The following is a 27,337-nucleotide window of genomic DNA, read 5'->3' on the forward strand; positions in this document are numbered from 1 at the left end:
ACAGGCTTCCAACCCATGTTTACTGACCGACTGTGTCGAACCTGTGTTCCAAGTCAAACAAACCCGACTGGGTCAGCCCAGGCTCTAGGGTACAGTTTGGTAAAGCCACAAAGTCCACATTCATTTATAAGGGAAACCACCACCAGCTGCCCTGCTCTCGGGATGCTCTGGGAGCTGGGCAGGGCAGGCTGGACACTCCTGACCGAGGTCTGACCCGGCTCTGCTCACTTCTGCCCTTATGGTTTGCTCCCGTGGCCCACTCCTGCCCTTGGGGCCACCTCTGCAGGCCTCGTGCGATCGAGAAGCCACCTGACCTCTCCGTGGATTCTGGGGTTTCCATCTAACGCAGAAGCTAAGGCTTGGGACAGCCCAAGAGAGCTGTACCATTAGGACGGGTGCTCTTCTCCCACTTCAGCACCCAGCCCTGCGCCTGCAGCCCAAGCTGGCTCTTGCTGGGCCCGGAAATCTCGTCTACTCATCTCATGAACATCTGAGTACCTACGAGGAGGCTTCACGAGGTTTACCAGAAACTTGAGTGAAACAATAGCGAAAAATGTCCCAGGAGGTTCTTGGAAGTCCCCTCGGATGTACTGGGCACAGCCTAGGGACACAGCACTGACCAGGAGACACACAAGGACGGCAATGCTCCAAAGGAGGAGTACCAAGGGCCATAGCAGGGAGTGCTGGCCCAGGCTGGGGCTTGGGGTGATTTCCTGGGAAAAGTGGCCTTTACGGAGAGATGGGAGCGAGGAGTCAGGAGACCGCATTTGAGATGGGCATTAAGACAACAGTGGATAACAGCAGGAGGGACAGCACAGTTCAGGGACTGAAGGGGCAGATGTTCCTGTTACCCACGCTGTCTATGCTGACCAGTAGTGCAGACCAGGGTGGCCCAGGCTGTAAACCTTGAAAAAAGTCGCCTGCCACATCTTTCTCGCAGGGAGCAGCTGGTGAATACACATCACGGACTTTGGGACTAACGGAATGCTTCACCACCACACCAGCAAGACTCCTGAGAGACAGCCAGGGGCAAATAGTCCTAGCTGAGCTAATGAGGCAGATGGGGGAAGTTCATGCAGGCCTTTCCGTCCATGTTATGACTCATGACTTCTAACTCAATCATGTACTTACTGGGAAAACGCCAGTGACCTTGCTTACCCTTGCACCCATCTCAACAGCCTGCTTCCAGAGCACACCCTGAACTTGATCCCAGGTAGGAACTATAGACGTCCACCTGTACCTCCAGCGTCCCATGAACCCGAGGCTTGATCTCTAAGCCCCTAGCCCCCGGATCTCCAACTCTTTCCAGGGAATCAGTCTTTTGGGAAGCACAGTGGCGTCTCAGTCTCTGCCTTCTGAGACTGATTCAGTGGGTCACATTCATCCTTGACTGAATCTGGACAGGATGATGTTACTACAGGCCACCCTGAGACTATGTACTTTTAAGAAACAATACTTTTCCATTGTGGTTTGGGGTTTGGTTGTTTTTTAATATTTTTATGTTTTTGTGAGTTCAAGAAGGTAATGCATGCACATGACTTGAGCCATAGGTTCCTAAACTTACTTGGCCTACCGCTCCCTGATCAGAAAAGAAAAGTGCTCCCTGGTCATTAAAAACTATAGCCGGTCATCCGAGAGAAGGTGTAGGTATCTGCTTTAGCACCTGGAGAAGGACCTCGTGCTTGATAAAGTAGAGGGGCATCCCGACGAGGAAACCCCTCGGTGAGATGGACTGACACGGGCTGCGACAACGGTCTCCAGCAGAAGAACCATGGTGACCAGAAGGGGCTTCATTCTGTCGTCCAGAGAGTCGCTCTGAGTTGGAACCGACCCAGTGGTGCCTAACACGGCCACCGTCTGCTCTTGGAGTCCCCGTGGAGCGTTCCAGCACCCCTCCAGGAGCAGTACTGCCCACGTTTGGGAAAGGCCGCTTTAAACACATACCCAGACTGCTATTCTAAAACCATCGAAAACGAGGCTCTCTCCTGCCCCAGTCCCCTCTCCCCCCTTTCTCCTTCCAGAGACAACTGCTCTGAATCAGCATCTTGATTATTCCTTCAGGGAGACGGTTTTCAATCTTCAGCCATACATGGGCGGGTCTGTCATGGTAACTCCCTGCAGAGAGCGTAGAACGGCTCCATAGGACACCCCCCTTCGTCGAGTACACATGGGGCACCCTACTAACCCTGTCCTACAGCTTGTTTTATCCCCCTTCACAGTGTATCTGGATTACGCCTCCCTCCTCAAACAAGACCAACAAGTGGGTAAGTCAAATACCATTGCTAAAAAGGAAAACCAGTACATAATTAGTTGTCTATCATGCACCCAGCACCCCCAGCATAATGTAAACACCCTTATGCAGGGACCGCTCCACTGACTGCCTGGCACACAGAGACATAGGGTTAGGGTGGTGGCTCCACAGAATGCAGAGTTATGTCAGTCCAGAAGTATCGCTAGGAACCCATCAGAGCATCTTCATGAAAAACATCAAGAGCTGAACCTGATGTTGCTCAACAAAGCTTCCACCTGAGTCTACACGCTTCTGAAGGCCAGGTTTCCACCTCTGATCCTTCCCTGCAGAATCCTGCACTCTGATTTGCACCACATCAAAACAGCAGTCGGGGTACTCAAATTGTGTCCTTTCTAAATATCCTTTGAGTCCGGGACGTGAGTAGTACCGCTGGGTAGATGAGGTAAGCTTTCCGGGTGACGTTCTTGGAGGCAGCCTCTGCTACCTTCCAAGAATGAGCAGGAACCTGGTTGAGATAGAAAAAATTTCTCTGTGCAAATTTCCTGGCCCACTTCTCAACAAATGCAGTTTTGTTTCTCTTAAAGCTTCTTCACAAGAAGCCCTTGTGATTGTCTTGTCCTTTGAGAAAATCCATCCAAATGAACCCTCTGGGATCCCCAAAAGGCAGTCACCATCACCTTCTGAACTGACCTCTCTGTCTTGAATTGAACTGGCTCAGAAGATCCCTTCCAACGCCACTTTCAACTAGACTTTTTTAGGCAAGTGTCTGACTTGTGTGCAGCCATGCATTGGTCCCAAAGACATGTTTAAACACATTGTGTTTGGAATAAACCTGTGCATGTACAAACTGGATCACCACTAGGAGTATTTTTTACGTACCCTTGTAAATACCTCAGGCATTTAAAGGACGGCATAGTTTTCCATGGCCCTATTGTTGTTGTTGTTAGGTGCCATTCGAGTCAGTTCCAACCCCAAGCGACCTTGTGTACGACAGAACAGCACACTACCCAATCCTGTGCTGCCCCCGGGGATCTGTTGCTTGAGCCCATGGTTGCAGCCACTGTGCCAACCCATCTTGCCCAGGGCTTTCCTCTTTTCCACTGCCCCTCCGCTTTACCAACACGATGTCCTTCTCCAGGGACTGGCCTCTCCGGACCACGTGACCCAAACACGTGAAATGCGGTGTCACTAAGGAGCATTTTGGCTGTACTTCCAAGATAGATGTGTGTTCTTCTGGCGGCCCATAGTACTTTCGACATTCTTCACCAGCTCCATCATTCAAGTGTGTTCATTATTTCGCAGTCTTCCTTACTCAACGTCCAACTTTCACATGCACATGGCATGATTGAAAATACCATGGCTCTCGAGTCAGGCAAACCGTAGTCCTCATGGTGACATGTTTGCTCTTCAACACTTTAAAGAGGTAGGGTCCAGCAGATTTGTCCTGTGCAATAGGTCATTCCGGTTCTTGACTGTTGCCTCCATGAGCATTGATTGTGGGTCTAACAGCATGAAATCCTTGCTATCAGGATGCGAGCTATCGGTCCAGCTGCGAGGACCTTGGCGCTCTTTACACTGAAATGCAATCCATCCTGGTGACTGTAATTCTTGATGTTCACCTGCAAGTGCTTGAAGTCCTCACTTTCAGCCAGCAAGGTTGTGTCACCTGCAACATCGAACGTCATTAACAAGCCTTCCTCTCATGCTAATGCCATGTTCTTCAGAGAGCCCAGCTTCTCTGATTATTTGCCCAACATACAGAATGATGAGTAAAAATGTAGAGGCTACAACTCTGACACGCATCTTTCCTGATTTTAAACCATGCAGTATTCCCTTGCTTTGTTCACACATCTGCCTCTCGATCCACGTAGCGGTTCCACCACATGAGCACAATGAAGGGCTCTGGATTGCCCATCTTCTCAAGGCTACCTGTCGTTTTCTATAGACCACACATTCAGAAGCCATCGCCTCATCAGTAAAACACACCTGTTAAACCATTGTTCCAGTAGTCTGCTTCCAGCCAAGATCCATCTGACGCCAGCAATGGTATCCCTTGTTCCACGTCCTCTTCTGAATCCAGCCTGAACTTGTGGCAGCTCCCTGTCATAACGACTACAAACTGTTGTTGGATGATCTTCAGCACAAGTTTACTTGCATATGATATCAATGATACTGTTCCATTAATTAGGTTCTGTTGGCTCGTCTTCCTTTGGACTGGGTACAAAGATGGATCTCGTGTAGTCAGTTGGCCAAGTAGCTGTCTCAAAATTTCCTGGCACTGGCGAGTGAGTGCTTCCAGGGCTTCATCAATTTGTTGAAACATTTCAATTGGCATTCCATCAATTTTGCAATTCCAAAGGGCTCACCCAGATAGAGTTGCTCAAAGAACCCAGCACAATCACAAGGTTTATTATGAAAACCTTTTAAGAAAAAGGCCAGGAAGGTTGTGTATTTTTTCCCATCATGACAAGGATACTGCTCGTTCTTCAAGGGTAGCAAGCATTGTCCTGTGAGCATTTCATCGGCAAATGATTTCATCTACCCAACATCCCTGAGCTGTCCCTACAGATTACTTTTTGTTTCCAAAACGCAAAGGACATTTCAAAGGAACCTGATCTGAGTCCTTCAAGGTTGCCGAAACTGCCTTTTGACATGGTGTAAGTTAAAAAAAAACACACACACAAAGCAGGATTCTTCAGAGAAAGGTTGGAGAGATGGAAACACTGCCTTCAGCTGGAGAGAGCTCTACATCCCTGTTTCCCACTGTGGTGATACCGCCCCTTTGGGTGCTCTGGAAAAACAGGGTAAGGGCAGGCTGGAAAAGCAGATACCTACACTTTATTCTGGGGTCTGGGCTAGAGTACCAAAGTTGTTATTTGCGCTGAGCAATGTGTTTTCTGAAAGTGGGGTGGTAGGCCAAATAATTTGAGGAACGAACCTATGACTCAGATGAAAGCTATGTTCAGAAACAATAGTTTCAGGTTGTGATATTTTTGTTTAATAGAAGTTGCTCTGATTTTTTTATCTTAATGCTTTTTTAACTTACCCTTACGTGCCATTTGCACATGCACATGAAGAGCGTGTTAACCAACCACAGCACTGGGGCTTCGGCACAGGGAATGGCCACCCGTAGGCCAACCAACACTAGAATTGCTGGGCCATCTTTGGGCAAAGTATCTTTCAATCATTTTCTTTTTCATTTCTTCTTGAGCAAGGATAAGCTCAATGTACTGCATTGGGTGTTCTTTTTCAATGTCGTCTACGAGCTCCTGATGTATGTAGCAAATAAATTAGCCCCTTGCCATACTTGCTGCAAATATCTTCCCAGCTTGCCTTTTACCTTTTGAATTTGCATCTAAAGTGCCTGTTTTCCTTGTTTATGTCAGTGTAGTCCATTATAATCACTTTTCACTTGTTTACTTTAAGTTTTATTAACATGGAATTCACATGTTGTATAATTCAATAGTCCAATCGTATTAAAAGAGTTGTATGATCACCACCATAATCAGTTATACAACTGATTATGCTTCCTTTTTACACTCACTTTCACTTAAAATCCCTTGTCTAAATGGCTGCTTGCTGTCGTGTTACAAAGTTCTCTGCGTCTTCGCAATGTATGCCATTTCCTTTTCTTTCCAGTCTAAAGGTCAAGATCATCGTATCAACCACTATCTCATCAGCACACAGCTTCTTTCACAGTCCAAGCAGTCCCCAGACAAGGAAGTTCCCTGTCTAAAGTTGTCTCTAAATCCATCGCGTTAAGTCGTAGCCAATGTCAACTAGACAAATAATAGTCGGTCTTAGTATAGAGTGTACTTTTCTAGATATAAGAAAATATTTAAGGAACACTTCCAAATAAAAGAAAACAACTTTCACCTAAGAATACAGAAAGAGTAAAAAAAGAAAGACATAATAGTGTTTTGATGCATGTCACAAAATAGCATCCATTGACTAGCACAAACTATTGTGCGTACCGAATCTTTAATATACGTAATAGGCCTTCCCGAGGCTGGCTCATAACTCCAGGTTGTATGTATGTCAGGCATTGGTAAACCAGCCTGCGTGGGCTCTCGACCCCCACTCTGGGATCTGTCCAACCCACTGCCTTCACTGTGGAGCACTGCTCGGAAAATAATCCCGCTACCCTCCTTACTTATTTAACTCAACAAGGTTGTTTAACACATCCAAGGTTGCAGGTGCAGCGTGTGGATTTGGATGGTCTCTAACCTAACAGTGTCTCAACCTCAATAACTTTCTCTCTCCCTGTCCCTGCTCACCTCCCACTTCTCCCATTTTAACTTACCCAAACTTTCCTCACTCTTGCGGTGACTTCTTTTCTTCAGAGATGCAGCTCTGAGGGATGAATGATTTCCATTTCCCATTTCCCCTCCTACAAATATTCCCCTGATGCACTATAGAACTGAAGTTGAAACGTCTTCTCCAGTTCAAAGCTAGTCCCTTGACCTAGGGATCTCCCGCCTCCTCCCACCTCTTAAAACTTTAATCCACAACCACCCCCTCTCTTCCACCTGCCTCTATTGGCTTCTCCGCCATGGTTAAAATACACACACACACACACACACACACACACAGAAGAAAAGGAAGGGAAGAGGGTGGGAGGAAATCAAAACAAAACCACTCCTCCACTCAGGATCCTTTCAGGCTCTCCACTTCCTCTCTCACTTTGATTCTTTTTCTATTTGCGTTTCAAAGCGATCCTGTAAAAAGTGGGCCCGGGTTACCAGACCCACTGCAATAAAGAGCACATACCGCTACCCCCCTTCCCTGCTCCTCAGAGGCAACTACTCTCTCTGGGAGGACTTTCACAGGGGCTGCCTGATTCATAACAGTAGCAAACTGACAGTTGATGAAGTCGCAAGGAAAATCATTTGATGGTTGGGGGGTCACCAGAACATGAGGAACTGTCTGAAAGGGTCGCAGCATGAGGAAGTTGGAGAACCGCTGCTCTAGAGGATGCCACTGCTAGTCCCGGTCCCTGTGGTTGGAACTCTGGTGGCTTTGAGGGCAGCGAGCCGTGAGGTTAACAGTTTGAAACTACCAGCCTCTCCGAGGGAGAAAGGCGGGGCAGTCTCAGAAACTCAGAGGGGCAGTTGTACCCTGCCCTATAGGGTCACCAGGAGTCGGCATCGACTCAGTGGTAGTGGGCTGGGTTTTTATTTGATCCCCTGACCAAACTGTTTTACGAGAGAAAATAAAAAACCCTGAGTCACTGCATTTTCTGCTCTCTGGCAGCTGCCGTTCAGGTTCCGCTGGAACACAGCTGAGCACAGCCTTCTAGAAGTGATTCTGGAAACCACTTTCCCGAGAGAGGGTGAGGGTGATGCTCCACTCACGGGTCAGAGCACGAATGGCTGCTCTTCAGAGTCCTGGAACCACTCGGCCTGCCGATGCCTAGCCTGCTGCGATCAGTCTGTTTTCTCTCTGCAATTTTTTTTTTGCGGGGGGGGGGGGGTGTCAAAGCTTTAAGCTAGTGGTGTGCTATTTCATGATCTGCGTTGGTGTGGGCTATTTTCCTCTGTTACGTTGGGCACTTGAAGGGCCTTTTTAATCTGGAAACCAAAACCCATCCATTCTTGGAAAGATGCATGAATCATGTGTTCTTTCTGCGTAACTTTTTACTGTGAACCAACGATTTTAGGTGATTCCTTCTCCATCTTCTCTGTCCTCGCCTTCTAGCACGAAGCCTCCTGGACTGGTTTTCTAATTTGCTTATCTTTTCCCTCCTATATGCCATCTTTCTCTTTTGCCTATTTGCTAGAACGTTCTCAATTGTTCCTCTAACCTTTCAGCCGGGCTTTTCATTCCTGCTCCCCCCACCCACCCCCCACCAGCTCTATTTCATAAGTGTGCTTGCTTCTATCCAGTCCCTCTCTGTTCTATCTCTTCTCGAATAGCTTCCAGAGTTTTGTTTCGGAAGTTTTACTCTCTATCAGTGGCTCTCCACCTTCCTAATGCCGTGACCCTTTAACACAGTTCCTCGTGTTGTGGAGACCGCCCCCCCCCCCGAACCATAAAATGATTTTCGTTGCTACTTCATCACTGTCATTTTGCTACTGTTATGAATCAGGCAACCCCTCTGAAAGGGTTGTTTGACCCCAAAAGGGATCGTGACCCACAGGTTGGGAACCACTGCTCTATATTGTTTGCTTTTTAACAACCCATTGATGTCAATCCTGACTGATCAGTGGCTCTCTATGGGACAGAATAGAACTGTCACATCAGGTTTCCAAGGCCCTGGTGGTGTAGTGGTTTTATGCTAGGCTGTAAGCCACATGGTTGGCAGTTCAAATCCACCAGCAGCTCCAGAGACAGAACGGGCTCTTTTTAGTCAAATTTTGCTGTGCAGTTACAGTCTCGGATACCCACGGGGGGGGGGGGGGGTGGCTGAGTCAGCATTGGCTCGATGACAGTGAGCTGGTTTGTACTTCATCTGTACAGAGGCAGACTGCCACGTCTATCGACTGTAGAGTGGGCTTGTCTAAGGTTAAGTCCCTCTTCGCCCACTTCACCCACCACCCTCCTTGATTCTAGCCTCTGTATCGTAAGGTTTCTTCGGTTGTCTTTTGCTCTCCGTGAGGCACACAATTTGTACTTTCCAACTACGGGTTTCAGAATGAGATGATTGGTTTCGTTAGACAACCCCTAATGCCATTATCCTTGGGTCTTTCCTATGACTAATCAAATTCTCTCGTAAAGAGTCTTCCAGTCTCCTGGAAAAGGATGAGCCTGGTTACCACAGTTTATTTTAATTTTAAAAAATTTATTGTGTATTAGATACAGAGCAGAACATCAGTTTTACATTCAAGAATTCACACAGTTTGTTTCAACCCACCCCTACAGTCTCTTCAATGTACCATCTCTTATCCTCCCTTTCCTGTTTCTGTTCCTCCTTCTACATGGACCTTCTGAACTTTGTGTTGGGTAAACGTTGCCCTTTCGATCTTAAATGGTTGCTTATTCAACCACAGAGTGAGTTCCGTTCCTGGCCTGAAGGGAGATTAGGGGCTATGGTCTGGGGACCCCACCTGCTGCCAGAGGGCTTGAAACCATCACTCAGTAAACAAACTTTCACTTAATTTCTACTTTCAATATAATACTGCAGTGAATTGACTCATGGGTCTTCTAGCAAAATCTTCGGAATTTTGTAACCAAATGACTGGGTAGAGCTATGCAAATGTGAGGTGCTTGTGGGCCACCAAGGGATTCAGATAGCTTGCTAATAATGGAACTATGGTACTTGGCACCCTTGTGGTGGGGTCATGCAAATAAAGTACCTGGAACCCAAATGTAAGGAATGATCAGGTTTGCTATCCCACTGGGCTTAAAATGAGTCAACCCATTTGACAACACAGAATCTCACTGCCATCAAAAAAGAAAACCAGGAAAGCAGTATGTCTTTGGGACCTGAGAGCCCTGCAGGGAACTTCCTCAATGCAAGACAAAGAGAGGCAACAGGGAAAAAGGTGAAAGACTGAGCAGTAGAGGAGAAACAGCAGCCGCAGAACCAGGAGACTGATCAGAGAGAGAGTGGGCTCCCAGCCTATGGAGTAAGAAAGTTGCATGCCTTTGAGCGGGAGACTTCCTGACAGGGTAGGGTGTCTCAGAGCACTTACTGGGGAGCTAGGTTTGCTGACCCACGGAGCTAGAGTTGAACACCTTCAAGCAGATTCTTACTGGAGGAGTGTGGTGCCTCTGAGCACTAGAACAGCACAACCAAAAGATCTTTGTTAACAGAGATGAAGCTGGGAAGAAGCTGTCTTCATTGAAGAATTGTATCCTGAGTTGTCTGATCCTGAGTTGTACAACCTCCTACTTCCTTAAAACCCCCATAACCGTGAGTATGGTCTGTGACGTCTGAGTGGACACCGCAGTGAAACACAGTGCTGCAGAAGGTATGGCTGGGGTCAGAATCAGGAAGACCGTTGGAGGGTGTAAGCATGTCTGCCTTCTGACTCAAATGAAATCAGCCTTGGGTGAGTAACGCAAAATGACTTTTGTTTTCCTCCCCCCTCATTATGAAGTTAGAGAAAGTCAGATGCCACCTCTACACACCATTGTCGCACATTCTGTAGCAGTCAACTTGGGCCAAGTACCTTCAAGCCAAACACCTTCTGTTTTACAGCCCTTACAAAGAAACCTCCAGTATTCTGAGGAGTGAAGAGTGAGTCACTACACAGATATAAAATGTCAAGGAAGAGAGCTGAAGGTATAACCACTTCGAATCAGGCTAATTTTCTTATCGTCTTCACCCAGGATGTATGTGATACCACTAACTTAAGGATAAATTATGTTGCTGTCGGCTGTCATCACTGCTCCATTCGTGATGAAAACTGCTAAATCTATTACCACTTAACTATTCTCTGATTCTGTGGAAAGTGTTGCTAGTTGCTTAATATATATATTGTCATTTTATTAGGATTTAAGACAAATTAAATGCTGGCTCCATGAAACTGAATGGAAAATCTCCCTTCAGGTTAGCCCGGTGCAAGCCAGCTTTATTTTTGACCATCTTGTATAAGCTGTCAACAGTGATCTTTCGAAAAAGTTAAGTGCACTCATAACACATTTCTTAAAAGATTTCCAAGATTCTGAAGTGCCTTCAGAAGACAAACAATTAGTTAGCTTGCAAGTTTTTTCCCCGATCTGTATAACCCTCTAGCCTCATCGCTGTCTCACCGAACCACCATCATGCCCACTCACTCTAGTCAAACTGGACACTTGGTTATACAAACGGGCTCGGACCACCGTATTGTCGGTACCGCTGTCCACTCCAACCTCTCATCCACCTAGCAGCGCTTTCTTGGACAACCCTTCTCTGAGCAATGACGGGCCCTTCCCGTATGCTGCTAGCCCTACAGCTGGGCAGGTCTCTAAGGAAGCATCTCTTTCACCGTCACATGAGAGACTCATTCCACAGAGCCCAGCACACGACAAGCAATCAGACAAAGGGAAGGCTGGCAAGAGATGGCACCTGAAGGTATTGATAACTTTCTCAAGGTGGGCTCGCGATCAGGGAGAAGCGTCCAGCAGAGGAAATGCCAGCACTCACCAAGGGATGCTTTCCCTGGGCCTCCACTAATGGTGGAGCGGGTGGACGGGCAGAGACGTGAATGGCTGTCCAGCCTAGAGGAATGAATACCCCAAGGTTCCCGCCACCATCATCATCAAGTACCCAACTGAGCCTTAATCATTGCTGTGGAAGAAATTATTTATAGAACACTAGACTGTGTTGTAAAGGTAGGCAGGCTTGAACGGCTTCCAGCAGAGGCGTCAATACCGCAACTCACCGCACAGGTTGTCCGAAGCCGGAAGCGCAGACCCGATCAAGAGCAGGAGGTTCTGGGAGTTGTAGTTCACCAGGTGAATCGAGAAAAGGCTGCGCCGGGCATCCTGGGAATTGTAGTGCGAGCGAGCACTCTGCGCAGGCGCGGTCGGCGGCCACTTCCGGACTCAAGCGTCGCATTTCGCAAAAGGACAAAGTCCCGAGGAGGAGGATTCTGCACTGGGACAATGGCTACCTACAGCCTGGCCAACGAGCGATTGCGCGCCCTGGAAGACATCGAGCGGGAAATAGGCGCCATACTTCAAAATGCAGGTTCGGGAGGCGGCGGCGGCGACCGGACCTCCGAAAGCGCGAGCGAGCCCGAGCGGCCCGCACATGCGCCGACTGGAGGCTGGGAGAGTGATGGGGAGGGACCCGAAGAGCGAGCAAGCAAGGCCCCAGTTTGCGGGGTGGAGATGCATGATTGGCCTCCGGGTGGGGCCGTCCGTCACCAGTAGCCACGCCTTTTCTTCTCCCGCAGGGAACGTGATCCTCGAACTGTCCAAGGAAAAAACGAATGAACGACTTCTGGACCGGCAGGCGGCAGCCTTCACAGCGTCCGTGCAGCACGTGGAGGCGGAGTTGTCTGCTCAGATCCGCTACCTCACCCAGGTGCGGTGTGTTGCGGGAGGTGCTGAGCAAACCCTGCTTCTTTTCAATAACCCTCAGAGTCAGAGGCGGAGTTTGGGCCTTCCAAACTGGCCCCATCCCCAAACGGGCTGGATGACACAGCCGTGCGCCTTCTTCCCAGGACTGGGCTCTTCCTTTAAAAGGAGAAGCTTGGAGGCGGTCCAGTCGGCCTCCCTAGACTGCAGCGTTGAGTCACCGCATTGGGAAAGATCCCGGGAGTGGATGTGTGGACCAGGGCCAAGGCTTCGATGCCTATCTTAACAAAAGGGACAGGATTGCGAAGGTTCGGAAGTGATTACAACAGTCCCGACTTCTTCCCAACAGTGGGCCAGACGCTTATCTTGCGTTATCCTTCGTCATCCTGCAACTCGTTGTTAGTTCCCATTTGAGGTCCCTGGTGCCAAGAACTGTTAATAAGAGTTTTCAAAGCAATCAGCAGATCACCAGAGATGCCTTCCAGAGAGCCTCTGGGTGGACCCAAACCGCTGACCTTGAAGACCACCACCCAAGCAGGCCACAACAGCTGTTAAAGTGCTGTCCAGTTGATGTCTGACTCAACAATCCTATGTGACAGAGTCAAATTGTACCATAGGATTTATCGGACCCATCGTTGCTAGAATGATCCACAGGTCCTTCTCCCAAGATAGTGGGGGGGGGGGGGGTAATCTAAAAAGTTGGCAGCCAAGAGCTTAACCTTCATTTTTTTAAAAAGAAAGTTTTTGTTTTGTGTTTTTAGTTTCGTGCCACAAGGCCTCCATACAATTCGAGGAAGTAATGATTGTCACCCCCATTTTACTGATGAGGTTAACAAATCTAAGTCATCTGCCCTAAGTCCCCTAAGTGGGATCACTAGGATTCCAACTTGGGGGGAGAAAACGAGAAGAGAGACCGCTTAATGCCTGGCGGAGGCGGGTATAGGTAACGTAGAGGCTGTTGCTGAATCTGCCTGTCTCTCCTGCAGGTGGCCACCGGGCAGCCCCACGAGGGCTCTAGCTATTCTTCCAGGAAGGATTGTCAGATGGCCCTGAAGCGAGTGGACTACGCCCGCCTCAAGCTCAGTGATGTGGCCCACACCTGTGAGCAGATGCTGGAAAACTAGACAAAGCAGGTGAAACAAAGCTTGGAGGGAGACCACCACCTGCATCCAGGGCAGAACCTGGAAAAGTGGTAGGGATGGGAGCAGACGGACGCATACGTGCCCGCTGGTTAGGATGTACTAGGACAAAGGGACAAACGGAGCAAACTTGGCCACCACCACTGCACTCAGGCTGCTCCAGCACTGCATTCCACAGAACTGCCAGCAGCAAGCTCAGACGGCAGATGGAGATCCAGACACCCGGCCCACTTCCTCAGACTCTTCGTGCCCTTGTCCTAGGCTTCCCACACACTTGGCCCAGTGCAGTCACGCTCTTCTTGGTAGGGAAAAACAAGAACTGACGGTTTAATAATAAAAGCGATAAAAAACTAGAAGGTCGAGTCTTGTTGAGACATGCAAGTGATTATGGAAGTGAAACTTGCTAGATGATGTCAGCAGCCGAGAGCTGAGGGAAGGCAAAGAGAGTGGGAAAATCCAGGCTTTTGCTATAGTGCTCAGGTTTGAGGGATGGGGGGCGGAGGGGATGACCGTGTAGTGGTGTAATATGAGGAGAGATCTGAAACAAGAGGGACTCATCAACAAAGACACCTATGCCAGGAGTCAGGGGAGAAGGCCCAGGTCCTGAAGCCAATGTCTACAGAAAGAGGCCATCATTACAAAATGAATTTTTTAGTAGTAAGAAAATACATTGAATTTGGCAAAGATCTCATTCCAGCCACCAGCCAATTTATTCACTTGAGAAGACTCAGACAAGTGTCTGGTTCAGGCTGTAGAGTCTGGTGCCACCGGTGTGTAATGGAGCGGCAAATCTGGAAGAGAGAAGAAGTTGAGAGATGATGAGCTCTGAGATCAAGCGGGTGGGACAAGAACAGTAGCTCGCACTGGGGAATCAGACACAAGACCTTACTCGAGATACGGAAAACCCAGAGCCCAAAGCCATGCACTTGACTCAGAGCAACCCTATAGAACAGAGTCAAACTTCCCCGCGTGGGTTCCCAAGGCTGTAACTCCGTATGAGATTAGACAGCCTGGTCTTTCTCCCGCAGAGCAGCTGGTGGTTTGGAATTACTGACCATGCAGTTAGCAGCCCAACTCAACCACTCTGCCACCAGGGCTCCTAGATGACCTGGTATCCAGTAAACCAAAAGCCCGTTACCATCTTGATCCTGACTCACAGGAACCCTGTAGAACTTGCCCGGGGGTTGCCAGGCTTTCAGACTACAGCAGCAGATTGCCACATCTTCCATAACGTAGCCGGCATATTTGAACTGCAGACCTTTCAGTTGGGCTGCCGGAGCTCCTTGTACACGATAGGGACTTCAGACAGAACTGTGCATGAAATGAACAGCCCTGTCTTCCTCCACTGCTTCGTCTCCCACTAGCCTCCTCCCGCTGCCCTTTTCTCCTGCGTCTAGAGTGGCTTCCTTCCTTCTCCACTCTAGTCTCTGGCTGCTTCATCCTCTGAGGCCTAGGATCCATGGTACAGATAGGTCAGGTCTTCCATCTACCCAGGAGCTACAAGGGCAGGAACCCCCGCGGGAGGTTCAAGACTTCGGGGGAAACGGTGCAGAGTTCCAATTTACCTGGAGAGTACTTCCTAGCCTGCTGCCGCTTCCTGTTACACAGCACGTAGAGGAGGATTCCAGTAAGAATGAAGGTGATGGCCAGGAGGGACAGCACTGGCACCAAAGGTGACGTCCCAGCTACCGGACCCTCAGTGCCTTCCAGCGGCTTCTGGTTGTTCTCAGCCACCAGCCCAGCTCCTGGATTGTGGCTCACGGTGGAAGTGGTGGATTCATTGGAGTAGAAGAGGCCTCTGTCCAAGGACTGCACTGCCACCGGAAGGGTGGGCTGCTGGGTGGATGGCAGGGGTGTTTGGGCGGGGCTTCCCAGATGTGAAGGTGCTCCCTCTGTAGGCTCAGGAGCCTGAGTGCTGACAGCAGGTAGCTGCTTCTGGCGGGCCTGACTTGCCAAAAGAGTAGGTCCACATTCTGGAGAGGGGGAAAAGGGGTGGGGGGGGGATCCAATGTCAGAAGGCAAGGTAAAGAGGCAAATGGAAGGGTAGTGGGTCAGGGAGAGCACCAAGGGGGCTGGAGAAGAGTGGAAGGGGGGGAGGGTGGATCAGAAAACCATAGAAAAGAATAACCATGAACCAAGAATAAATGTGCCTTTTGAACTAGGAAGTCAGGAGATCTGGGTTTGAGGTGCTTGTCTGCCAGTTTCTTGGGAACTCATCTTCCAACTGTAAAGATGATCCTTTCAGGACCAAGGTCCAGGGTAGTTGGAGGGAATTAAAAGGTATACGTCTGTTCCATAGTTTCAAGGGATCCAAGCATAGTCCACAAAAATAATATATTACATCCTACTTGGGTAAGTAGTAACTGGGGTGTGAAAAGTTCCTTGAGCAGCTACGTAAGGTGCAACTACTGGTCTACTCCCATCGGGAGCTAGGAAGAATGACAATAATCAAAAGACATGGAAACATGTAAGCTAACAGACTAATGGGCCAAGCAAACATCCGTCTGTACGGCCCTGTGACCAGGAGACCTAGATGGTGCCCAGCCACCACCACCAGCTGCCCCGAAAGGGTAACACTTGAACATCTTAGATAAAGTGGAAGAAATATATAGAACAAACCTCCAAATCATGAAAGACCAGATTTAGTGGTCAGAGGCAGTGGGACCCCCAAAACTAAGACCTTTAGTCACCCTTCGAGTCTGGAACTGAGCTCACCCCCATAGTTAGAATAATCAACTAAGATGAAAAAGGCAGCATTTATCCAAGAACAAAGTACCAAGATATAAAAAAGACGGGGGTGGGATGGAAACAACAAACCCAGGGAGGAAGTGGGATAAGTGATGGTACATTGAGGAGATTGGAATGGCTTAGTTGGAACCGTGTGTATGGATTGCTGAAGGTAAATTGATATGCTCGACAAGCCTTCACTTTAACAATAAAAAGCTAAGAAAGAAAAGTGAACACACACGGAACAGTCCAATAGACGAATGAACTCCATAACCCTGTGACCAGAACTAGATGGTGCCCAGCTACCACTACCAACTCCTCTGAAAGGGATCCCCTTAGAAGGTCCTGGAAAGATCATGAAGAGGTCAATGGAGATATGGGTACTACAGCAAAATATGGTGAAGAAACTAGATGGTGCCCAGCTATCAGAATAGCATCTGGAGTCTTACAGGCTTGTCTTCACACAAGTAGTCATCTAAGTGAGGCATCAACTAAGTAAGTCCACCTGAAAGAAGCATACCAGCCTGCGGAACCAAGGATAAGAATAAGATCCAGATCCAAAAGAGGGAATGGCATCAAAGATGAAATAGCGAACAGCTGGTTTACAGGAGGCTATGGACGACAGTGGAAACCCACAATCCATTTTCAGGGTCTACACAGATTAAGCCTCTGGTGAATACCCTCTGACTAGTCTGGGGATATGAATAGCGCTGGTATGAGACGAAGAACACGGTAAAGTCAATTATGGCTGATGTCGTTAAGTTAAAATGCATCATTTGACCCACCTTAAGTTGTTTCAGTTTTAAAAAAAAAAAAAGGTGAAGGAGAAACACGTAAGCGCGTGGATGAAGCTTCTGGTGAGACCATGGAGCAGGGATCATGCAGAGTACAATGGGAAGTGGATTCGTGCAGATGCAGTTAGATTAAAATTTAACGCCTTATCATTTGCTCTCCCTTCTGACCCATTTTAAATTTGTTCTGGTTTTCCGTGTTTTCTGGTTTCTTTTTGACTGAGTCTTTTCTCTTGTTTTACTTCGTTATTGTTAGGGGTTTTGTTTATATGGCATGTCTTCCTGTACATGAAATCCAGGATAGGCAATCTGTAGAGATGGTAGCTGAACTGATGGTTTCTTGCAGGTATGGCAGAGAAGGCTGGGGGAAAAGAAGGAGCTGATAACAATGTGAGAAAGAAGAGAATTCTCTAAAATTGATTGTGGTGATGATTGTACAACCTTTCTCAATATGACTGAACTGTTGAATTGTATGATGTGTGAATTATATGCCAATAAAACTGTTTAAAATAAAAAGTCCTGAAAAGAATGGAATAAAAATGTAGAACTTTTTTCAAATCACTCAAAATCTTAAACAAGGTCAGGCTCGTTGGTGAAATAGAGACCAGAAGAACCTTCGAGATTATGGCCCTTCGTCCTCTTTCTGTCTGGACCTGAACTCACCCCAATGGCTCAGTTTCCCATCCAATGGTAGACACAGTTATAAGACAAACAGTAACACCTGTGAAGTACACACATCTTAGAATAATCAGCCATTTGAGAACATGTACCCCAAGACAAGCTGTTGAAAGTCAGACTGAGGGTCTGCTCTATAAATCTCCATCTAATTCACAATGAAAAGTTCAAAGAGGCAAAAAAAAAAAGGGGGGGGTCTGTGTCATCCAAAGGAGGCCTGGTGTTGCAATGGGCTAAGTGCTGAGCTGCTGACTTCTAGGTCAGACATTCAAACTCGCCAGCCACTCGAAGGGAAGGAGAAAGCAGGTAGGTCTGCTCCCATAAAGATTTGCCTTCGCAGAAACCCGCCTGAGTGCTTCTAGTCTGGCCTTCCGGGTACCTACGAGTCTGAATTGACTCTGGCAGTGGATGCCAACCAACTGCCAGTAGTATCTTCACCCACTGCCGCGAGGTGGGCTGTGGGACGCTAAGCGGGAATGAAAGAACGTTTTATGTATTTATTCCAGGAGGAACTGCAACTGATGCATCAAGTTTGGGATGGCATGAATGTTCATGCTGAGGACAAGGAGGCCTAAGGGAGCTGTCAGGGAAGTTAGAGACCATCACCACGCCACGGGAGAAAGATGAGGCTGCCTGCTCCCAGAAACACACCCGCTCACATTGACAAAACCTCCGAAATCTTAGCAGCCATCACTGAGCCGGAATCAGCTCGCTAACGTAGGTAATGCTATTATGTTGCTACTGGGACGGTGTACATTTTGCATGTACATTTAATATGAGCTCCCCTCGTTGCCTGTAAATTTTACCTTAAAAGAAAAAAAGGGACCATACGGTATTGACCTCTCCTTCACAATACGCATGCTGAAGTGTTTGGGGAGGAACCGTTTGTGATGTCCTCAAGCTGTGCAGAGGCGGAGGCTCTGGTGTGTTCAAGATTCAGTCCCACCCCGTAACCCACCGCCAAGATTCGGTCCTACCCCGTAACCCACCGCCGTGGCCGAAGAAGGTCCTGCTTCCAGAGGTGTCCTGAACATCAACCCTGCTTTACAGGAGGTGCTGAAGAGCACGTGGAATTCGAGAAGCTGCCAAAGCCTTAGACAAGCGCCAAGCTCCTCTTTGTGTGCTTGCATACTACTGTGATGAGCCTAGGATGTCCCATGAGTGGAGGCCCTGTGTGCCCAACACCACATCGACCGCACTGAGGTGGATGGCAACAAGAAACTAGGAGAGTCGGTGGGTCTCTGAAAAATTAAGTGGTTGGTTGCAGTTGTGTGGTTGTTAAGGACGATGGCAGAGAAGCTCAAGCCAAGGATGTTATTGAAGGATACCTCAAATGCAAAAAATGAGCAAGTCAAACTTGGCTAATTGATTAAAAAAGAAGAAGAAGATGGCTTGATGATGAGCAGAGGAGTGGAGAGACAGGTGGAGGTCTAAAGAAACAAGTTTAGCAAATCATTCACGGTAGGACCTGGGTGGCGAATGTGGATGCTCACGGTGCAAGTCCATTTTTATGTGTCCAAGTGTTTATCATAAACTGTCAGGAGACAAACAGTAAGTAAACAGTAGCACTAGTGGTCGGAGAGACTGGAAAACGAACATAGGTCAGAGTCAAAGCTGATGAGTCAGTCCTGCCCCACGAGAACTGAGTGAAAGTCCTTGGACTAACTCTAGAAGTGAGTTCTGGGAATGTGAGGTGTGGCACGAGCAGAACAGTGACTCAAAGAACCTGGTGAGGGGGAGCTGCCGAAGCCCCGAAGGCAAAACCTGAGGAAGAAGGCAGAAGCTGCTCACCTTTGTTATCCAAGCAGCTCATCAGCTCCCGAACCCACTGTTGGGCATTTCCCCCGCACACGGTCCTGGAATATAGTCGGAACCTACACACACACAAAAAAAACTACCTCGTCTTTCTGATGGTTTTTTTCTGCCCAGTTCCTTCCTCATTCCAATGACTTGAAGTCACCGCCAAGAAAGCCATTGATTCTGGAAACTGGGAAATCCCAGGCAGGTGGGACAGGGAAGGAAACAGACTGGGATGAAGTTTAGCTCAAGAGCTAGGTCTGTTTAAACATCTGGCTTTGACCTCCAAGATTCCTAGAGGCACTAGTTCCAGAGACAGCGGGTTACCTGACATAGGTTGGGCAGCGCTGATACTCCTTCACGTATTTTCGGATATGTGCCTCCTCTGCCGTGGACAGGTCAAAACGTAAAGCATCACAGTGACAGCTTCCACTGATGCTGCCCTCATTCCCATTGCCTGAGCCGAGAGAAGGGGTCAGCACTGGTCGCCAGGCCCAGGGACTCCCCCAACTGTTACTTAGCGTCCAGTCCACTGCCCAGTTGCCACCTTTGCCATAGGCTCCCAGGGCTCAACCCACACATCACACATGCCAAAGACCCCCATGTACCTACCTGGACCTCAGGCATAGGGCCTGCTTTGGCGATCCTAAGCTCACCCAACCTCACTGGTCTAGTGTCCCCAGACACCTGCCACATTCAACATTCCTTTCCCAGGGCTCTGCCCCCAGCCCGACCCCTGACGAACCTGGCAAAAGCAGCTGCATTAGCAGTAGCAGGAGAACCAGGGACCAGGGTTCCCGGTCCTGCCACATCGTCCGGGGGACGCACCGTCTGACTTCCGATTCCCAAAGGCGCTCTCTCTCTCTCTTCTCGGGGCTGAGGAATGGCGCGAGGCCGCGGTCGGTCTGAGGAGACGTGAGGTCAGTACCACGGGAGTGGGGGAACCCCCCGCGGGGGCGGAGTGCCCCGATCTCTGTACCGCACCGGCCGAGCCTTTGCTGAGCACCGGCCAAGAAAGTCTGAAAGCGAAAGGAAACAGGTATGGAGGCGGGGCCGGCCTGCTAGGCAGATTCTGTTCAGGGGTCCCCCTCGGCCCCCCTGTCCCAAGCCTGCCAGTCAGAGCTGTGAAGTCGGGGAGAGGCTGAAGCCAACCCCTCCCCACACTTTCACTTCCCAGCTCAGCTGTCCACTGCGGAGGTGGGGGGGGGGATGCAGTCACATGGTCACGGCGGGTGACCAGGGGCGTGGCTGGGCCGGGGGCTCGGGCCGACCCTGACGTCACGACTGCCACCCCGTGGTATTTACCTTCGAAAAGTGGTGGCGGCTGCAGGTACCGGAGCAGTGGAGCGGGCGGCCGGGAGGGGGTAGCTCTCTCCCGTGGCGTCGCGTCCTGTCCCTTCGCGTCCCGTCGCCACACTGAGCCTAGCTGAAGGGGTGCCCGGCCCTGTTCCCACCTCCCACTCTTTCCTCCCTAAAATCCCCACTGTCTTCAAGTCCATTCCCACTCTGAGCGACCAGCCCAAATTCTTCCCTCCCAGACAGACTCTTGGCTAGAGGGTTAGCCACGCCCCTGCCGCACCCCCCTCTTCACCCCACCCCCCCCCCATCTCCATTATTCTTTCACACCCTACTTTTAAGAATTTGAGTCCTCAAACTTTGGGCCCCAAAAGTTAGAGCCCCCCACCAGGACTCATCCTCAACTTCATTCTATGTTCGCACTTCACCCCTTTTCTGGGCCCGGAAACCCCATCCTCTGCCCTGAAAATCCTATTCTGAGTTCCAACCCTCATCCACAGGAGCCCTGGTGGTGTAGTGGTTACCCAGTAGGCGGCTAACCCCTAAGGTCAACAGTTCAAAACCACCAGCTGCTCCACTGGAGAAAGGCAAGGCCCCTGGAGAGTTACAGTCTCAGAAACCCACAGGGGCGGTTTTCCACCCTGTCCTATAGGGTCGCTGTGAGTTAGAACTGACTCAATGGCGATGAGTTTGGACTTGTTGGGGGGGACACTCACCGCAGATTCTTCCCCAAGCAGCTCTCAAACCCAACCCACCCCGTTAAACAGCCCATACCCTCTCACCACCCCCCCTCACTCCATATCCCTCTTCCTCTGCTCACTGAGGCCAGGTCCTGTGCCCCAGAAGACATGGAGTTTGTGTCTGGATACCGGGACGAGTTCCTGGATTTTGCCGCCCTCCTCTTTGGCTGGTTCCGAAAGTTTGTGGCAGAGCGTGGGGCTGGAGGAGCCAACCTCGAGGGCCGCTGGAGACCACTGGAGGCTCAGATCCGAAGGCTGCCCCAGGACCCTGCCCTTTGGGTGCTCCATGTCTTGCCCAACCACAGTGTAGGCATCAGCCTGGGGCAAGGGGTGGAGCCAGGTCCTGGATCTGGCCTGGGGGCGGCCAGACTCCTAGGAGAGGAGCCCCCACTCCATCTTCGAGACCTGAGCTCCTATGTCAGCTTTGTCAGCCTGGACGGGGAGGAAGAGGAGGAGGAGGAAGAGGAGGAACAGGAGGAGGAGAAAGGCGAGGAGGAGGGTACAGGTCCAGAGAAGATGGAACCAGAGGAGGATGGGGAGCCAGCCTTGACCAGCAGGGAGTCCCCCCATGAAGCAAACCCTCCAGGGGAACCAGAAGAGGCCGAGCAGGAGGCAAGAGGCAGTGAAGATGGTGGCCCGGAGGACAAGGCAGAGGACGAAACAGAGCCAGAGAAGAAGAAGGGATGGAGAAACGGTATGGCACTAGGCTCGCCCTGCCCCACCTCCGATCCGGCCATGCCCCTACCCCCAAAGTCCTCTCCCACCCCCAGCACCCAGCCATGAGTCACAAACTGCTTTCCCTACCAAACCCCCAAACCAACCCCACTGCTAGTGAATCTTTTCCAACTCACAGCGCCTTGAAGAAGCGTTTCCAAGACTATCAGTCTTTATGGGAGCAGCCAGCCTCATTTCTCTCCCGAGGTGCTGCTGGTGGGTGTGAACTGCTAACCTTGCAGTGAGCAGCCCTATGAACTAATGCACAGTGCCACCAGGCTCCTTTCATTGACCGAGTTTTCTTTGTTTTTAAAATTAGAGCCAACATTTAAGCATTGAATGAAGAGGGGAAAAATCAGAAATCTGGCTTTATACATTTCGCAAGAAAAATCCAAAGCTCTGACATTCCGCCATCATGTCAACTCTGACTCATAGCGATCCTACAGACAGAGTAGAATTGCCTGTATGGGTTTCCGACGCTGTAAATCTTTCCCGGAGCAAAAGGCCTCGTCTTTCTCCCTTGAAGTGGCTGGTGGATTGGAACTGCTGACCTTGTGGTTAGCAGCCCAACTCTACACAACAAGGGCTCCTAAAGTTCCGACAGCAGACCTGTAGTTCTAGATGGCAGCCAGTGCTGGAACTATGTAGCTGCTGCCCCTTCCAGTGGGGCATGTACATAGTCCCTTTGCTCACACAGGTTACACCTTGCCTAGTCCATGCAGGCATTTAAATTTGAACCTCAGACGCTGATCATCTTTGCCTCCCACACCCTACAATGTTCCCCTCTTTCCCCAGAGGCTGCCCCCCTGCACCTTACCTGCCTCTTACTGGTAACAGACGAACATGGCACCATTCTGGGCATTGACCTCCTAATGGATGGAACCCAGGGGAGTACAGGCCGGGGCTCAGGAATGGAGAACCTGGCTCCTCGAGCCTACGCGCTCCTCTGCCACAGCATGGCCTGCCCCATGGGGTCCGGAGACCCCCGGAAGCCCCGACAGCTTACTGTGGGCGACACCCAGCTGCACCGGTACAAAAATCGAACTTCTGAGGGTGGGAGGTCTGGAGGCCTGGACTGCTGATCCCCCAGCCTGATTACCATCTTCCCATCCAGAGAGTTGGAGAGCCTGGTCCCAAGGCTGGGAGTGAAGTTAGCCAAGACCCCAATGCGAACATGGGGTCCCCGGCCAGGCTTCACTTTTGCCTCCCTTCGAGCTCGAACCTGCCATGTTTGTCACAAGCACAGTTTTGAAGTGAAGCTGACACCCTGGTGAGCCACCAGCAAAGATGGAGTGAGGGGGACAAGGAGCCAAATAGGCCAACAGAGAGGAAGCCAGCTGGTGGGGGGCCCAGCAGACAGTGAGGAGCAGAGGGATAAGACAACAGGATTAAAGGGGGCAGGGGGAGGCAAGCTGTTACAGAATTTACAAACAGCCGAAGCCCACTGCCACTGAATCAGTTTTAACCTATAATGAGCAGACAGTCTCATCTGGAACAGCTGGTGGGTTTGAATTGCTAACCTTGCAGTAAGCAGCCCAATCAATGCTTAACCCACACCACCAGACCAATTGACATACAGACAGCTTCATCGCACACAAGTAACAAAGGGCTTAAAACTACAAAGACACTTCGTGTCTCTCAGCCCCCAGTGTAGTGCTGTCTTATATTGTGGAGAAGCTTGTCTCCTGGCTGACTGGCGGCGATGCCCAGATGATGTGAGCCACCGATTCTGGTGCCCAAGGCTTGCAGCCTTCATGGATCGAGCGGGAGAGTTGGCAACTCTGCCTTTTACCTACACTGCAGGTGCTCAAGAGAGGAGGCAGAGATGGGGCGGGGGGGTGGTGACTGCGACCAGGTCTCTGGGCCTGGGACCTGGGTACCTAGGGGTGGAAGAAGTCCTAGTGTTGGGGCCAGGGGTCTAGATCCCTGGGATGAGAACCTGGCCATTGTGTTTGGGGATGGGGGCTAGATCCCTGGTGGTACAGGCTACACACCAGGGTTCCTGAGAGCTTCAGGGATTCTGGAAGATGGAGCGATGCACATGCTCTCTTCTCAGCTCCCTCACTAAGTGGCACTGTGACCTTACACAAATCACTTTCCTTCTGTGAGCCTCAGTTTCCTCAGCTGAAAAATAGGGATACAAACAAAGGCTAAAAACCAACAGAGTTGTTGTAGACACTCAGGGCTGTTCATTCCATCTAGAACCAGATTCAGACAACCAGGATCTTGGGGGAAGGCTGAGGCGATTGAAAGCCTTGGGTCTGAGCCACCAGGCCCTCAATCCTCCCTCCTTCTCCTCCTCCAGAGGTCACCAGTGAAACTTTCAACAAGGAGGCATTCCTGGCCTCTCGGGGCCTCACTCGTGGCTACTGGACCCAGCTCAGCATGCTGATCCCAGGCCCCGGCATGCCCAGCCACCCCAGAGGCAACACACCATCACTCAGTCTTCTTCTCAGTGGTAAGTGGGTTCCACTCTCAGGCATGGGCCCTTTAGCCTAGAGGGAAGTTCTTCAGGGCCCAGATAAACACTCTACATGCACCTGTCTCCCTCCCCCAGCATCTCCCAGGGCCAATAAAGACCTTTTCCTGACCCTCAAGAATCACTCCTGCCCACCCCCTTCAGAAGCTCCTCCCCAGGCAAACCCCTATTTCTCATGCCACAGTTCCAGGTGGTCTCAAAGAAGACATGGGGCCTTTGGAAAGAGGAGGGTGATAGGCCAGGCAGAGGTCTCACTGATACCAAGCCCCCACCCTTCTTTTCATCCTTTCAGGAGATCCCTACCAGCTTCTCCAGGGGGATGGGCCTAATTTGATGCCTGCTGTCCCGCCAGAACCACCCAGGAGCCTCTTTGGTGAGTTGGAGGGGCTCAGAGGGACAGAGTCTGGAGGCCCAGAAGCCTGGGTCCCTAAGCAAAAAGGAGCCATTCTTCAAGAGGGGCTGGGTTGGGGGCCTGGAACCAGGTCCCCCAGTAACCCACTCTCCCCAGGCTCGTGGCAGGATTACTACACGTGGCGAGGCCTCAGCCTGGACTCCCCCATGGCTGTGCTTCTCACCTACCCACTGACCGTGTACTACGTCATCACCCACCTGGTGCCCCAGTCCTGTAAGGATAGGCAAGGCTGGGGGAGGAGGGCAGGGGAAGAGGGAACGAAGACAGAAGGGGGGGAGCGCAGATGCTCACCAAGTTGGCTTCTCACCCAGTCCCTGAGCTCAACATCCAGAACAAGCAGTCTCTGAAGATCCACGTGGTGGAGGCGGGGCAGGAGTTTGATCTTGTCATGGTGTTCTGGGTATGTCCGACCCCAGGCAGAGGTGGGGCATGTGGGTGCGGGGAGGTGGACAGGCAGTGGAAGCCTGGTCTGCCCTCTTCTCTGCTTCAGGAACTTCTGGTGCTGCTTCCTCATGTGGCCCTGGAACTGCAGTTTGTGGGTGATGACCTGCCCCCCGAGAGTGACCAACAGCATTTTACCCTGCAGAGGGTGAGGGCTCAGGATCTCCCTGATCTCCCCCCTCTTTGGCCATTCCTCACCTGATGCACCCTGCAGTGCCATGACTGCCAGGGGCGCCCCCAACGTATTCCTCACGCCCCCCCCCCCACCCCAGGATGGTCCTGAGGTATCTGTGCGCAATGGTTCTGGCATATCAGCAAGGCTCGGTTCTGGGACCAAAGAGAAAGGGGTGCGCAGGGATCTTCAGATTAAGGTGTCAGCCAGGCCCTACCATCTGCTTCAAGGACCCAAGCCCGACCTGGTTATTGGTGAGAACCTGAAACCCCAGGCTCAGGGACAGGTGGGAAAGGATGGGGAGAAGTTGACCATGGGAGCCAACTGCTCCCTGCTCTTTCTTCTCCTGCAGGATTTAACTCTGGCTTTGGGCTCAAGGACACTTGGCTGAGCTCTCTGCCCCGGCTACAGGTGGGGGCCGGGGGCTAGGAGGAACCTCTGCCATTCCCTGCCCAGGCAGCCTCTGCCCCTCCGGGGCCCCTGGTCTCCCCTCTCCTCTAGCCCATCAGACCTGGGGGGCGGGCCTAGGTCCCCCTGCCTTCTGGGTGTGCCTTTGGCCCCGCCCCTATCTGGATGTTTTCTAGGGCCTCCGTTTCCAGCCCTTATCAACCACCCTGGTTGCCTGGGGGGGGGGGGGTGTCCTTGCGGGGCGGGGCCTCACGGAGCTGCTCTGAGGCCCCACCCCACCCGCAGTCCCTCCGCGTGCCGGCCTTCTTCACGGAGAGCAGCGAGTACGGCTGTGTGATGGACGACCAGACCATGGCGGTGGCCACCGGAGGGGGCACCAGCCCCCCGCAGCCCAACCCCTTCCGCTCCCCTTTTCGCCTCCGAGCTGCTGACAACTGCATGCCCTGGTGAGGGCCCGAGACCCTTCCCGCCGCCCTCCGGAGCCTGAGCCTCTCTTCCTCGGCGTCCTGAAGGGCCCCTGCCCGTGGGGCTCTCCTCTTCCCATCCCGACCACCTGGCGTCCCCCGCTCCAACGCTGCCCGCGACGGCTCCAGCCTCAGAATCCCCGCCCCCGGCCCAGAATGGACCCTGCTCCGGGCGGAGCGGCTGCGGCAAGCCCCGCCTCTGACCACGCCCCGCCCCGCCCCGCCCCCAGGTACTGCAACGCCTTCATCTTCCACCTGGTCTACAAGCCCACGCACGGCAGCGGGGCTCGCCCTGCGCCCGGCCCCGCGCCCCGCGCCCCGACGCCCGCCGCGCCGACGGCCCCCGCGCGAAGGCGCCGTGGAGAGAAGAAGTCCGGGCGGGGGGCCCGCCGGCGAAAGTGAGGCCTGGGGAAGCCGCCCCGCGCCCCAACCCGCCGGTCGGGAAGGCAAAACGGAAAGGCCCAAGGCAGAGGGGAGGGACTGGTTGGTGGAATCCGAAAAGGTAAATAAATGAAATGACTTGTTCGAGGTCACGGCGTCCTTGACCATTTGATGTTTGTTGCCCGGTAGTCACTTCTGACTCTGGAAGACCCGCGTTTCGAGTTCCCAAAGCCGGGCGTTTGGAGGCAGGGCCCCAGGCCTGTCTTCTTCGGACGCCAAAATAGCCTAGCGCCTACCTGGAATAGCCACACGCTTACAGTTGGCACCCAGGATCCCTCCAAACCCGGAGGTGATGAGAGGAAGAGAAAGACGTAGGGATGATTGGATATCTCCCTCAGCCCCTGGGTGGTCCAAATCCTAATGGGTTTACCCAGAGGCACCTTAGAAGATAGGAGCTCACTGCACTGAGTCACTTCCAAGTCACAGCCACCCTATCAGGACA

The 27,337-nt window shown here is 51.2% G+C and overlaps 3 protein-coding genes across 5 annotated transcripts; 2 read left to right on the forward strand and 1 right to left on the reverse strand.

Annotated features, from left to right (window-relative positions):
- Positions 1–11,692: 11,692 nt before the first annotated feature.
- On the forward strand, positions 11,693–17,367 carry MED11 (mediator complex subunit 11). 2 transcript variants are annotated; one of them, XM_075561098.1, is made up of 4 exons: positions 11,693–11,867; positions 12,076–12,206; positions 13,186–13,332; positions 17,203–17,367. In XM_075561098.1, the coding sequence occupies exons 1-3, from the start codon at positions 11,783–11,785 to the stop codon at positions 13,321–13,323; spliced, it is 354 nt and encodes a 117-aa protein (XP_075417213.1). In that variant the 5' UTR covers positions 11,693–11,782; the 3' UTR covers positions 13,324–13,332; positions 17,203–17,367. The 2 variants fall into 2 exon arrangements, with proteins under 2 accessions (XP_075417213.1, XP_075417212.1); XM_075561097.1 differs by lacking the exon at positions 17,203–17,367 and having other exon boundaries at positions 11,695–11,867; positions 13,186–15,324.
- CXCL16 (C-X-C motif chemokine ligand 16) lies at positions 14,027–20,867 on the reverse strand. 2 transcript variants are annotated; one of them, XM_075561095.1, is made up of 6 exons: positions 20,634–20,867; positions 20,074–20,347; positions 19,656–19,785; positions 19,323–19,405; positions 14,904–15,311; positions 14,027–14,129 (listed from the first exon to the last, which is right to left on the reverse strand). In XM_075561095.1, the coding sequence occupies exons 2-6, from the start codon at positions 20,138–20,140 to the stop codon at positions 14,083–14,085; spliced, it is 735 nt and encodes a 244-aa protein (XP_075417210.1). In that variant the 5' UTR covers positions 20,141–20,347; positions 20,634–20,867; the 3' UTR covers positions 14,027–14,082. The 2 variants fall into 2 exon arrangements, with proteins under 2 accessions (XP_075417210.1, XP_075417211.1); XM_075561096.1 differs by lacking the exon at positions 20,634–20,867 and having other exon boundaries at positions 20,074–20,520.
- A 589-nt stretch (positions 20,868–21,456) lies between these two features.
- On the forward strand, positions 21,457–26,968 carry ZMYND15 (zinc finger MYND-type containing 15). Its single transcript, XM_075559180.1, has 13 exons — positions 21,457–22,058; positions 22,874–23,108; positions 23,193–23,348; positions 23,721–23,881; positions 24,384–24,536; positions 24,850–24,930; positions 25,066–25,182; positions 25,281–25,369; positions 25,460–25,558; positions 25,683–25,836; positions 25,935–25,993; positions 26,276–26,436; positions 26,685–26,968. Exons 1-13 carry the CDS (start codon positions 21,473–21,475, stop codon positions 26,854–26,856), a joined length of 2,223 nt encoding a protein of 740 aa, XP_075415295.1. The 5' UTR covers positions 21,457–21,472; the 3' UTR covers positions 26,857–26,968.
- Positions 26,969–27,337: the final 369 nt, after the last annotated feature.

The sequence above is a fragment of the Tenrec ecaudatus genome, chromosome 10 (genome assembly GCF_050624435.1).
Source record: "Tenrec ecaudatus isolate mTenEca1 chromosome 10, mTenEca1.hap1, whole genome shotgun sequence".
Taxonomy (NCBI): domain Eukaryota; kingdom Metazoa; phylum Chordata; class Mammalia; order Afrosoricida; family Tenrecidae; genus Tenrec; species Tenrec ecaudatus.

Bases quoted from the DNA above. Each gene is read 5' to 3' on its own strand.
- MED11 (XM_075561098.1), top strand. From the start codon at position 11,783: ATGGCTACCTACAGCCTGGCCAACGAGCGATTGCGCGCCCTGGAAGAC. The intron at 11,868-12,075 runs GTTCGGGAGGCG...CTTCTCCCGCAG, and splicing joins CGCCATACTTCAAAATGCAG to GGAACGTGATCCTCGAACTG. The intron at 12,207-13,185 runs GTGCGGTGTGTT...TCTCTCCTGCAG, and splicing joins AGATCCGCTACCTCACCCAG to GTGGCCACCGGGCAGCCCCA.
- CXCL16 (XM_075561095.1), bottom strand. From the start codon at position 20,140: ATGTGGCAGGACCGGGAACCCTGGTCCCTGGTTCTCCTGCTACTGCTA. The intron at 19,406-19,655 runs GTAACCCGCTGT...GTGTGTGTGTAG, and splicing joins CGCTGCCCAACCTATGTCAG to GTTCCGACTATATTCCAGGA. The intron at 14,130-14,903 runs GTAAATTGGAAC...TCTCTCTTCCAG, and splicing joins GGCTAGGAAGTACTCTCCAG to ATTTGCCGCTCCATTACACA.
- ZMYND15 (XM_075559180.1), top strand. From the start codon at position 21,473: ATGGAGTTTGTGTCTGGATACCGGGACGAGTTCCTGGATTTTGCCGCC. The intron at 22,059-22,873 runs GTATGGCACTAG...CTCTTTCCCCAG, and splicing joins GAAGAAGGGATGGAGAAACG to AGGCTGCCCCCCTGCACCTT. The intron at 24,537-24,849 runs GTAAGTGGGTTC...TCATCCTTTCAG, and splicing joins ACTCAGTCTTCTTCTCAGTG to GAGATCCCTACCAGCTTCTC.